This window comes from Pipistrellus kuhlii, unplaced genomic scaffold (genome assembly GCF_014108245.1).
Source record: "Pipistrellus kuhlii isolate mPipKuh1 unplaced genomic scaffold, mPipKuh1.p scaffold_m20_p_12, whole genome shotgun sequence".
Taxonomy (NCBI): domain Eukaryota; kingdom Metazoa; phylum Chordata; class Mammalia; order Chiroptera; family Vespertilionidae; genus Pipistrellus; species Pipistrellus kuhlii.
The window spans coordinates 16061052-16073351 of record NW_023425427.1 but is presented as its reverse complement, the minus strand read 5'-3'; the positions used below and the strand labels follow the sequence as shown (position 1 = coordinate 16073351).

The 12300-nt window shown below is 35.8% G+C and overlaps 1 protein-coding gene across 4 annotated transcripts in view; it reads left to right on the top strand.

Moving 5' to 3' along the window:
• The window catches only part of DCAF10 (DDB1 and CUL4 associated factor 10), a 33502-nt gene that overhangs the window by 15924 nt on the left and 5278 nt on the right, over positions 1 to 12300 (top strand). For 2 of the 4 annotated variants that reach the window (XM_036433315.2, XM_036433316.2), the window contains exons 3-5: positions 4818 to 5015; positions 8548 to 8750; positions 10277 to 10390. In XM_036433315.2, the coding sequence (XP_036289208.1) occupies positions 4818 to 5015; positions 8548 to 8750; positions 10277 to 10390 (515 nt within the window). The remainder of the gene's footprint in view (positions 1 to 4817; positions 5016 to 8547; positions 8751 to 10276; positions 10391 to 12300) is intronic. The other 2 variants (XM_045579991.1, XM_045579990.1) reach the window with 2 other exon arrangements.

The following is a 12300-nucleotide window of genomic DNA, read 5'->3' as shown; positions in this document are numbered from 1 at the left end:
TTGGGGGGTTGATGGGGACATACAGAGAAGTTCTATAATTCAGAAACTCATAGATTTCAGTGTGTGTTTGAAGTGTCTCCTGCTTATTAGGGAGTTGGAGTTAAAAACACATTACAACTATTAACTAATTAGGCTAGACTGAGTGTTCATTTGAGTGGATTGGACCACAACTCCAAGAACTTATCTAAAACTTTACATTCACTGCATTTGCTTACTTTAGGGTAAGAACTGTAGATAATTTAACCAGTCTCCTAGCCTACATTTTTATTTTTCTATAATTTATCTATTTCCTTTACCTATGTTTCTCTAATACCAAAATAAAAAATAAAAATAATAAGATTTGGAGAGAATGGAAGGTGGCAGGAGGAGAAAAAGAGAAACATTGATTTATTGTTCCACTTATTTATGCAATCATTGGTTGATTCCTGATCAGATATTAAACCCACAACCTTTTTGGGAATGACACTAACCAACTGAGCTACCCGGCCAGGGATCTAATACCAAAATTTTTAAAAAATATATTTCATTGATTTTTTTACAGAGAGTAAGGGAAAAGGATTGAGAGTTAGAAACATCGATGAGAGAGAAACATAGATCAGCTGCCTCCTGCACATTCCCTACTGGAGATGTATTTGCAACCAACGTACATGCCCTTGACCGGAATGGAACCTGAGACCCATCAGTCCACAGACCGACGCTCTGTCCACTGAGCCAACTGGTCGGGGCTAATACCAAAATTTTTTGTTGTTAATCCTCACCGAGGATACTTTTTGAGAGGATATTCATTGATTTTTAGAGTGAAAGGGATGGGGAGAGACAGAGAAATATTGATGTAAAGGCGACATTGATTGGTTGCCTCCTGCACACTCCTAGACTGGGATCGCAGATGGAGCCTGCAACTGAGGTGCATTGTGCCCATGACTGGAATTGAAATCAGGACCCTTCAGTTGGCAGGCCAGCGATCTAACCACAGAGCCCCCTGATAGGGCTCTAATACCAACATTTTTAACAGGTAATACTTGGAGGTAAAAAAAATGAGAAAACTAAAGTCAGAGTATTAAAGTTTTCATTAAGATAGATTTATTCAATTCAAAATTATTAGCTTTGTTTCAAGATTATATTCATTCTTGGTTTTAAAATATACTTTCATGTAACAATAATAATTTTTTCAATAACCTTATTGACAAAAAATTAAAACCTGATCACTTTATTTTTTATAAAAATCCAAGAGTTTTGGAAGCTAGCCACTTCAGAGATCTTTCTGAAATTCTTATCTAATTATGTCACTTTCTTGCCTTAAATTCTTCAGGGTAGACTACTGTGGCCCACAGCAATGTAATCCCACTGGGGTTTTCAATCCATATGTGCATTATTTTCTCTAGGTTAAACAAAATACCTATTTTATGTATTTTCTCTAAATTTTCAAATGTATAAAGATACTCTTATGATGATGATCAACTTATTTTAAAAGTTTGACTGACTTTCAGTAGCCTTTTGTCATTACGTTTTTTTGTAATTATATAATTCCTGTCATGTGTGAAACACATTAAAATGTCTCATCAGTAAAGATAAAACTATAAGGGGAAATTTTTATTTGATAATATAGTAATTAAAATTTTGATTTAGTAAGAAAACATATAAACATATAAACCACATTAAAACCACCATGTGGTTTATATGTTTTCTTACTATACTTAACACACTGTATTTGAAAAATTAAGATATATAATTGTTACTATTAAGAGATTTTATCACTCAACTAATAAAAATAATATTGCAAAAGGAAAATCAGGAACATGAATAGCAGTTCACAAAAGATATAAAATCTAATTAATATGGAAAAAGTTCATCTTAAAAAAAAAAAAGTTTTAACCTAAAACAAGATGATTTTTGCCCAGCGGGTATGGTCCAATGGTTGAGCATTGATAACTCTGAACTAGGAGGTCAGGGTCTGATTCCTGGCCAGGGCGCATGCCCAGGTGTGGGCTACATCCCCAATGGGGGCGTGCAGGAGGCAGCTGTTCAATGACTCTCATTGTTGATGTTTTTTTCTCTTTCTCCCCCTTTCTCTGAAATCAATCTTTTTGAAGATTTTTTTTTCCAGCACTAAGCAGAATTTAAAAATATCTGTGTGGCCAGGGTTTGGAGAAAAGGACTCTCCTCACTGCTGGTGGAACTACATATTGGTATGTTCTTTCGGGGATAATTTGACTATATGTATCAAAAGCCTTACATTTTAAAATATCCCTTTTTCCTTAGCAGTAAAGTTTTTCTGGAAATGTATTTAGAAAAATAACTAAGGATGTGGCTAATATTTGGCTGTTAGAAGATTTGTCATAGTGTGGTTTTTAAAAAATACATTTTGTTATTGATTTCACAAAGGAAGGGAGAGAGGGAGACAGAGAGAGACACATCAATGATGAGAGAGAATTGTTGATTGGCTGCCTCATGCATGCCCCACTCTGGGGATCAAGCCCACAACCTGGGCATGTGCCCTGATTGGGAATCAAACCATAACCTCCTGGTTCATAGGTCAACATTCAACCACTGAGTCTCGCTGGCCGGGCCATCATAGTATTTTATAATAGTAAAATATTGCAAACAATCTAAACATCCAGTAATTGCATTTTAGTTTTAAAAAGAAAAAAGATTATGGTTTATTCATACGGTGAATGTTATTCAGCCATTAAAAATGATTTTGTCAATAAAACTTTAATAAGGTAGCAAAATATTTATGAGATATTAGGTTTGAAATACAGGAACAGCAGATATTTTTGGTGCTGGATTTTTTTTCTCCATTAAAAAATATTTTCAATGGGCATGTATTTATAATTAAATAATTATTGGGAATCGTTATAGAATAAATCCATGATATATTCTCTATTTGTCTTTACTTCTTCATACACAGCACTCCTAAAAGTCTCTCAGAGTACATCATCCTCACATGCTTCTATAAGGAGTTCCTGTTCATCTTTTCAAGTCAGTTCAAATGACACCACCATGAAGTCTTTCCTAACCACTTTGTTTTCTCTGCTAATTCCACACAATTATCTTGTATAATTATTTTTTATTTTTTTTAAATATATTTTATTGATTTTTTACAGAGAGGAAGGGAGAGATAGAGAGTTAGAAACATCGACGAGAGAGAGTCATCGATCAGCTGCCTCCTGCACACCCCCCACCGGGGATATGCCCGCAACCAAGGTACATGCCCTTGACCGGAATCGAACCCGGGACCCTTCAGTCCCCAAGCCGACGCTCCATCCATTGAGCCAAACCAGTCCCGGCAATCTTGTATAATTATTTACATGTATTTATAGTGTCTTTTCCACCAGGAAATTAACGCCTATCTCATTCATCTATTTAATAAATATTTGTGTGAGTGTTTATTATGTGCCTGGCACAGGTGTGTTAGGTCCTGCAGATCTAACCATGAATCATGCCGACAGGTTCTCCCTCCCTTCAAGCAGACAGCATGGCAGTACATTGTAATATTAAGCTTTGTAATGGAAGGGTAGAATGCTTAGAAGATCCACAGATCTCCCCCAGGCTGGATGGAGAGGGAAGGCTTCATGGAGGGGATGATAGCTGAATAGTAACAAGAAAACAAATGTTAGCCAGGTGAAGGGGTAGGAGGAGGTAGTTCCGGGTAGCAGAACAGTCTAAAGTACTAAACAAAGGCCTGAAATTTTAAAACCATGTTAGTTTCAGGAAGGTCATTGTGGTGTTTGTGGATATTGAGGTCGATTTCTGATAGAAAATAATTATATGTAATTTTATCTTGAAAGAAGCTCCAGAATTTATATCTTTTTTGAGAGTTTAGGAAGTTATCTGAAAAAGCATATGTTAGCCTTGACTGGTTTGGCTTAGTGGATGGAGTATCGGCCTGCGAACTGAGGGGTACCAGGTTCGATTTTAGTCAAGGGCACGTACCTTGGTTGTGGGCATATCCCCAGTGGGAGGTGTGCAGGAGGCAGGTGATTGATGTTTCTCCCCCATTGATGTTTCTGACTATCCTTCTCTCTTCCTCTCTGTGAAAAATCAATAAAATATATTTTTTAACAACAACAACAAAAAGCGTATGTTAGAGAAAGCATCCCGATGTTGAATTAGACAGAAATTCAAGTGTGATTGGCATGTTTGTTATTTCTTAAGTATTTTTTAAAAATATTCTCACTAAGCATTAAAAAATTAGTGTGAAGTAATTAAAAGGTTGAATTAAAAAGAGTATTTTAATTCTCTATCTTGTAATCTTGACTGGCCCTAATAAAATGGTGCTTGGTGAGCTTATTTAGAGAATGCCTTTGAATTAATAAATGAAAATTATGGCATTTTAATAGCAATTTTTGCATGTACATGTGTTCTAAAAAGAAAGAGATGTTACTTGTAGCAGAGTAAAAGTTTCTCATAATTTTAACCCTTTGTGTTTAACATGTCTTCCTTGGAAATTGTCTTCAAAATCTCTTCTGTCTCCTATTAAATTGTTTCTCAGCATTTGCGTTTCCTATACGGATTTTAAAGTTTTTTTCTTCTCTTTACAACTATATTCCAAGCATCTATTCCTATTTTCATTTCCAAATAAAAGTCAATATTGTAAAGCCAATGGATAAAATTGCAATATGGCCCTCATTAAATCAGTTCCTTTCTCTGTGATTATATGAATTACAATATATTTATTATTTGTATATCAGAATCATTGGGCTTATACAGTAAGTTTGTAGTCCTTTTTTGTTTGTATTCTTGATTAGGTAATATGGTTTCTCAAGATTTCTTAAATAAGAGATTAAATAAACCAGTTTTTCTTTTCTGCTTTGTAGATTTCTTGATAATCGGCTGTTTGCTACCTGCTCTGATGACACTACGATAGCACTATGGGATCTGAGAAAATTGAACAACAAAGTATGCACTTTACATGGTCACACTAGCTGGGTGAAGAACATCGAATATGACACTAATACAAGACTCTTAGTAACATCAGGATTTGATGGAAATGTCATTATTTGGGACACTAACAGGTTTGTGAATAGATCATGTTAGGATTTTTTTTAAGATGATAAACATTCAGTGTTCTGTCTCAGCTTTTATATCTTTAGGAGAAAGAAACTGGTTTTGTGTGGAAAAAAACAATCAAAAAATGATTCTATCTTTCATTGCTTGCACTTAGTCATATATTGCATCTAAAAAAATTGGAGAAATTCTATGGAAACAAGTCCAAGTAGCATAGTTAATGATGAAAAATTTGTTTATAAGATAAGTTTCCTGAACTGAAATGTTTTTCACTCTTTTGTTTTCAATTCTATTTTTCCCCCACTTTTTTTTTTTAATCCTTACCCGAGGATATTTTTCCATTGACTTTTAGAGCAACTGGAAGAGAGAGGGAAGGACAAAAAGAAACATCGATATGAGAGAGACACATTGATTAGTTGCCTCCTGCACACGCCCTGACCAGGGTCCAGATCAGGGAGGAGACTGCAACTGAGGTACATAGCCTTGACCGGAATCGAGCCTGCCCTTTGGTCTGCAGGCAGATATTCTATCCGCTGGGCCAAACCAGCTAAGGCTGTCCTATTCTAAATCTGTTTTTACTTGGCCATTTGTGCACTGTGCTTTCGTCATTTAAAGAGCAGTTAGTCTCTCAATTGGGGTGGTACTGATCCCTAGCAGAATGTTTGGAAATAATGTGTGGTACAATTTTAGGTGTCACTATGGAAGAAAAGAGGATTTGTACTGGCAGTTAGTCACCAGGGATAAGAGCTTCTAAACATTCTGTAGTACATGGGACAGTTTGCATAATGGACCAATTATATCACCTAAAATGTCAGTGATGCCTCTGTTTTGAACACTAATAAAATGTCTCCTTACAGAGAAATTGATTAAAGAGTTGAGATTTGAGAAATAATTAAACATATCTGTTGCTAGCTATGGTAAATAACAATATAGTAGTACATCAGGATCATTTCTGAAATATTCTTTCAAAGGTTATATGTAAAAAGAAAAGGGATATTCTTAAAGATTTCTAGCTATGCATGTTGTTTGAGTAGGGGATAGAGCTATATATTGATTATCTTTATTTTTTTAAGATTTTTATTTTTATTTTTTTATTGGTTTCAGAGAGGAAGGGAGAGGTAGAGAGATAGAAACAACAATGATCAGAGAGAATCATTAATTGGTTGCTTCCTGCATGCTCCCTATTGGGGGGTTCGAGCCCATAACCTGGGCATGTGCCCTTGACCAGAATCAACCCAGGACCCTTCAGTCCACAGCGCAAAGCTTTATCCATGAGCCAAACCAACTAGGGCCATACTGATTATCTTTAAACTAAGACAGAGAAACCTGTTAAATTTTTTTTTTTAATTTAGAAATAAAATTTGAATAAGAATATAAATGATAACTTCCAAATTAGTAGAAGGATAAAAGTTAATAAAATATGATCAATTAAGCCGGGACCAGTTTGGCTCAGTGGATAGAGCGTCGACCTGCGGACTGAAAGGTCCAAGGTTCGATTCCGGTCAAGGGCATGTACCTGGTTGTGGGCACATCCCCAGTAGGGGGCGTGCAAGAGACAGCTGATCGATGATTCTCTCTCATCGATGTTTCTAACTGTCTATCCCTCTCTCTTCCTCTCTGTGAATAAATCAATAAAATATATTTTAAAAAAAATATGATCTCAATTCAATAGAGGTAGAAAAGATGGGGAAAATCATTTAAAAAAAAAACAGGTAGCCCTGGCCAGGTGGCCCAGTTGTTTGGATTGCTGACCTGTACACTAAAAGATTGCAGGTTGGATTCCTGGCTAGAGCACATACTACCTAGGTTTCAGGTTTGATCTCTGGTTAGGTCATGTTTGGGAGGCAACTGATGATATTTCATCTCACTTCAATGTTTCTCAATGCAATCATATAATTCCTATCATGGGAGGAACACATTAAAATGCCTTATCAGTAAAGGTAAAACTATAAGGGGAAAAATTGACATGACAAAATAATAATTAAAATTTTGATACAGTAAGAAAACATAAGCCACATTGAAAGATAGAAATATATGTGGAAAATATATTTTACATACTGTATTTGAAAAATTAAGCATAAAAATATGGTAGGCAGATTTTATATATATATATATATATATATATATATATATATATATATACACACACACACACACACACACACACACATATATATATAATCACAATAAATGTTTATGGACAAGTCATTAAAAAATAATAATAGATTGGATTATAAAACAAAACACAATTATTTGTTCTTTATAAGGGACCTATCCAAACCAAACAGAATGCTTGGAAACCAGACAAGCACAGAAAATGATGGGAAAAAATAATAGGCAAATACAAATAAGAGGGGAAAAAAAGTTATATCTACATTAATAGACAAAATAGAGTTTAAGGCATAAGGCATTATTAGTGATAAAAAGGTACTATATGAAAAGATTTATTTCACTTCTTATTCTGTATATACCTAATAACATAGCCTCAAACTATAAAAAGCAAAATCAAACTGAATTATAAGAAAAAAGTCAGAATTCTCAACTTAGTGGAAAATAACACCATTCTTTCATTTACTAATAGATCAAATATTAGTAAGAATTAAAGAATATTTCAATCTTATTAATAAGCTTGATCCATTAGGCATGTTTTATAATTCTGCAATACATCATCTGAAGCAAACTTAAAACATGTACAAAAATGAGCATGTCCTAAACTATGGAGTAAGTCAGACCAGTTAGGGCTTAAATTTTATTCTGTTGTTTAAAGTATTACAAATAGTAGTACATATGTCTCCTTTCTTTTCCCCATTGACCTTCCCCCTGCCTCCCCTACCCCCTCTGCTAAATTTTTAATCAAAAAGAAGAGTAAGCCAAAACCAGTTTGGCTCAGTGGGTAGACTCAGAGTCAGCCTGCGGACTCAAGGGTCCCAGGTTGGATTCCAGTCAAGGGCACATACCTTGGTTGCAGGCACATCCCCAGTAGGGGGTGTGCAGGAGGCAGCTGGTTGATGTTTCTTTCTCATTGATATTTCTAGCTCTCTATCCCTCTTCCTTCCTCTGTGTAAAAAATCAATAAAATATATATATTTTAAAAAAGATTAAAATAAAGATTTTCAGAATAATAAAAAGTGAGTTTACTTCAACAAAGTCTTTAAATATATATATATATATTTTAGAGGCCCGATGCATGAAATTGTGCAAGGGGCTAGGCCCTTGCAGCTGCTGTGGCTGCTGCCTTGACCCTTGTAGCTCTGGTCATTCAGCTGTCCCATCTAATTAGCATATTATGCTGTGTGTGTGTGTGTGTGTGTGTGTGTGTGTGTGTGTTTGTGTGTGTGTATACACACATATGGAAAGAATAATCTAAGAAGGAAAATTGGAGATGAAAGAGTGAATGGTGAGCAAGAGAATTATCATGTGTAAGTCTAATCGTGTACTGTAGATTGACTGTAAATTCTAGTTTGAAGGACAAAAACATGACTTTCACCAAATCCTTATGTTTATGATAACTAGGTTTTGTTGGTTTGATTTCTTCTATAGGTGTACAGAAGATGGGTGTCCACATAAGAAATTTTTCCACACACGTTTTCTTATGCGAATGAGATTAACACCAGATTGTTCCAAAATGTTGATCTCAACATCCTCTGGGTATCTCTTGATTTTGCATGATCTTGACTTAACCAAGTCTTTAGAAGTAGGCAGCTATCCCATTTTGAGAGCAAGAAGAACTACATCAAGTTCAGGTAAGCTTCCCCCTCCCCCTCCCCCGAAGAATTTTCCAAAGAATCTCAGACATAGGAATGTTATGTTTCCATTCTGAGAATGTTAGCAGGAAGAAGGGAAGAAATTAAAAGACATTCTTTGGAAGGTCAGTGAGAGCTTTTCCTCATGGAAAGATAATGATCTATATGTATCTCTGACATAGCATTATACTAGCCAGAAAACCTTTCATCAGTATTTCTAAGTCATCACTATCTCAAAAATTAATGATGGTCTGAGGTAGTATCAAATTTTTTTAAGTTCTTCTGGAACCCAATAGAGCTTTTAAGTTATAGTCAATATGGAATTTTAGTTTTAATTCTTTAGTGTATTCTCGACTTCCAAATGCTCAGACACAGGTAGCCAGGGCATCTTACCTAATGACGTCTAAACATTCTCTTGCTGAAGTCCTGTTCCTTCTATTGCTGACTTCATTGGGCGTAAGTGCATCTGGGGCTCAGAAAAATCTGGGCACTATCATTTATCCACATTATGTGATAGAAACTACCTTTCATCTACCTTTGGAAAAAAGAGGGCTGATCTGGGAACATACCCACTTGGAACACATAATGTTCATAAAATGCCATTAAAAAATTAGCTTCAAATGGTTAGATTCTTTCTCCTGTGTGCACAGGGCCATTTCTTTGGGAATGTGTAGTTCTCATTGTACTGCAACTGCCCAATTGCTAAAAGTAGAAAGTTAGGTTTTACCAATTTATTTGCAAGCAAGGGATATAATCCTTTTGGATTCAGATTTCTTTTTTCTGGTTAAACATTAATAATCAACTTTGGCTTTCTGAGAAGCAGTGATTTAAAGGCCTAGTTGGCATTTTGTAATTAAAAAAACTAGGTTTTCTGAGTTCTAAGGATAATTCTGATACTTAATAACATCAAAGGGAACTAACTAATTTAAGAAGAAGCTCCCACAGAAGTGTGGGCCACTAGAAACGTGTGATGTTGTAGATTGCTCTTTAGAGTACTACATCAAACTCAGCTATCTGATACTCATTTTATTTCAATGTAAAATTCGTATTGTATTTCAAATATAGTATTTACATAATTTCAAGAATGATAATAGAAGTTTTTGGCATGCTTTGAGAAAGATCTGTTCATGTTCTTGGTAATGAGCCTGTTGTTTGGAACCTATTCTAACATTAAACAATGGGATAAACAGCTCAGTTTTCACTCTTACTAATATTTTTTATTCTATTTCATTACATAAATGATGCAGAAACAGTGATGCTCCTGTGTTTATTTTGTTTTTCATTTATATTTCACTTAAGCTAGTCATTGGTATAGAAGATTTTAGAAAGGGAAGAGGCCTTAGATAGAACACTTTAGAGAGCTATCATATCTTAATCTTAATTATAATAAGCCAGTTTTAAGTGGATATGTACTTGCCATATTTCAGATCGATTTTAATAGCATGGTTCAAGTAGATGATTAAAAAGTTAAAAGATATCACCAGAGTTTTGCTAGGTGTATTGTCAGAACTTTTTGTATTTTTAAGATCTGACTACTTCATCAAGTTCATCTGGTCCTAGAGTTTCTGGTTCACCTTGTCATCATAGTGATTCTAATTCATCTTCTGAGAAACATATGTCACGAGCCTCGCAAAGAGAAGGTAGGTTAAAAGTTGGATTTTATAATCCTGCAAACAGTGATTCTGCCAAACAGCTTTCTTTGGTTACTTTATTCCATAAAATTAGCCAATAAAGATGAGGCTGTTCCTTGCCCCTTGGTTATCCTTTTAAAAAAACAGAGCCTCTGGGTTTGAGAATCTTGGGCTTAAATTGTAGTTGGAGTTTTTTTGTTTTTGTTTTTGTTTTTTTTAATTATATTTTATTGATTTTTTTACAGAGAGGAAGGGAGAGAGATAGAGAGCTAGAAACGTCAATGAGAGAGAAACATTGACCAGCTGCCTCTTGCACACCCCCTACTGGAGATGTGCCCGCAACCCAGGTACATGGCCTTGACTGGAATCGAACCTGGGACCTTTCAGTCCGCAGACCGACGCTCTACTGCTGAGCCAAACCCGTTTCGGCCTGTAGTTGGAGTTTAAGCTTTGATTTTATTTCCTAGACCTGGCTTTGTGTAGTTTGGAGAGGAAATGGTTGGGAAATATACCAATCAAGTTTACTATGGAAATTAAATGAAATTATGCAGGTAACAGTGCTGTATAAATATAAGATATGTTTACCAGGTGCTTGTGAATGGCATCTGTTTTCAGCCCAGTAGACTTTCTTACTCTGCCATTTCCTTATCTGAGCAATGCATGACAGACTCAGAGGGCTGGTGGGATAAAGCGAGCCCCAATCTGGCCCCATTGTGCTTTTGCCCGTTTTCCCGCAGCCAGTCTGGCAGAACTAGCTGCTTAGCTGATCCCTTCCACTTTCTAATTGAAATGCTTTCTACCAATGCAAATTTCATGTACCGTCCCTCTCCAAACTAATTCACATCTAAACTCTTATAGAACTTTTTGTTTGTCCTCTTTGTAGATTGGTAGTCAGATACAGATTTTTGTAATTTAGGGTTAACTTTTGCTGATCAGCATGTTTCCTATCTAGCTATTTTTGGAAAGGATTATACATTAGATTTGTAATTTGTGTTTCCCCTAGGAGGCCTCACCCTATAAGTGCTTGATAAATTCATACTTAATTGTTTTGCATGATTACTTATGTGAGTAGAATGGTTTGAGCACCCTTCCTAACCTAACCTATAGCTTTATCCACTTTCTTCTGGATGTTGAAGACTGTGATGTTTCACTGTAAGGTTAAAAACTCTTCCCCTTAAATTTAGAGATTTATGCCCAGATGTATAACAGTTCTTCTTTTATTTGTAGCAGAAACCTCTTTTATAGGTGCTGCCTGTTCTCCTTCTTGGCTATGGGAAACAAGCCAAGGCTTTTTTTTTTTTTTTTTTTTAATTGATTTCAGAGAGGAAGGGCGAGGGAGAGAGAAACAACAATGATGAGAGAGTCACTGATTGGCTGCTCCTGCAAACCCCTCTGGGGATTGAACCTGGCCTGGCATGTGCCCTGACCAGGAATCACACACTGACCTGGTTCATAGGTTGATGCTCAACCATGCCAGCCAGGCCAATCGAAGGCTCTTAATAACCATTGAAAAAAATATTTATTGATTAACTAAACCATCCATGAGAAAAGTGCAATTTAATTTAAGAAGAATAGTTCACAAGCTTGCTTGTTACTTTGGTAAATACCAAAACAAAACTTCATAGCAGTTCTATGCTATGAAAAGTTGCATTTGGGGCCGAAACCGGTTTGATAAGAGCATTGGCCTGGGGACTGAAAGGTTCCAGGTTCCATTCCAGTCAAGGGCATGTATAATACCTTGGTTGCCGGCACGTCCCCAGTAGGGGGTGTTGCAGGAGGCAGCTGGTCAATGTTTCTCTCTCATCGACGTTTCTAGCTCTATATCTCTCTCTCTCCTTCTCTGTAAAAAATCAGTAAAATATATTTAAAAAAAAAAAAAAAAGGATATAATCCAAATCAAAAGGACCTCTAGTCAGTTT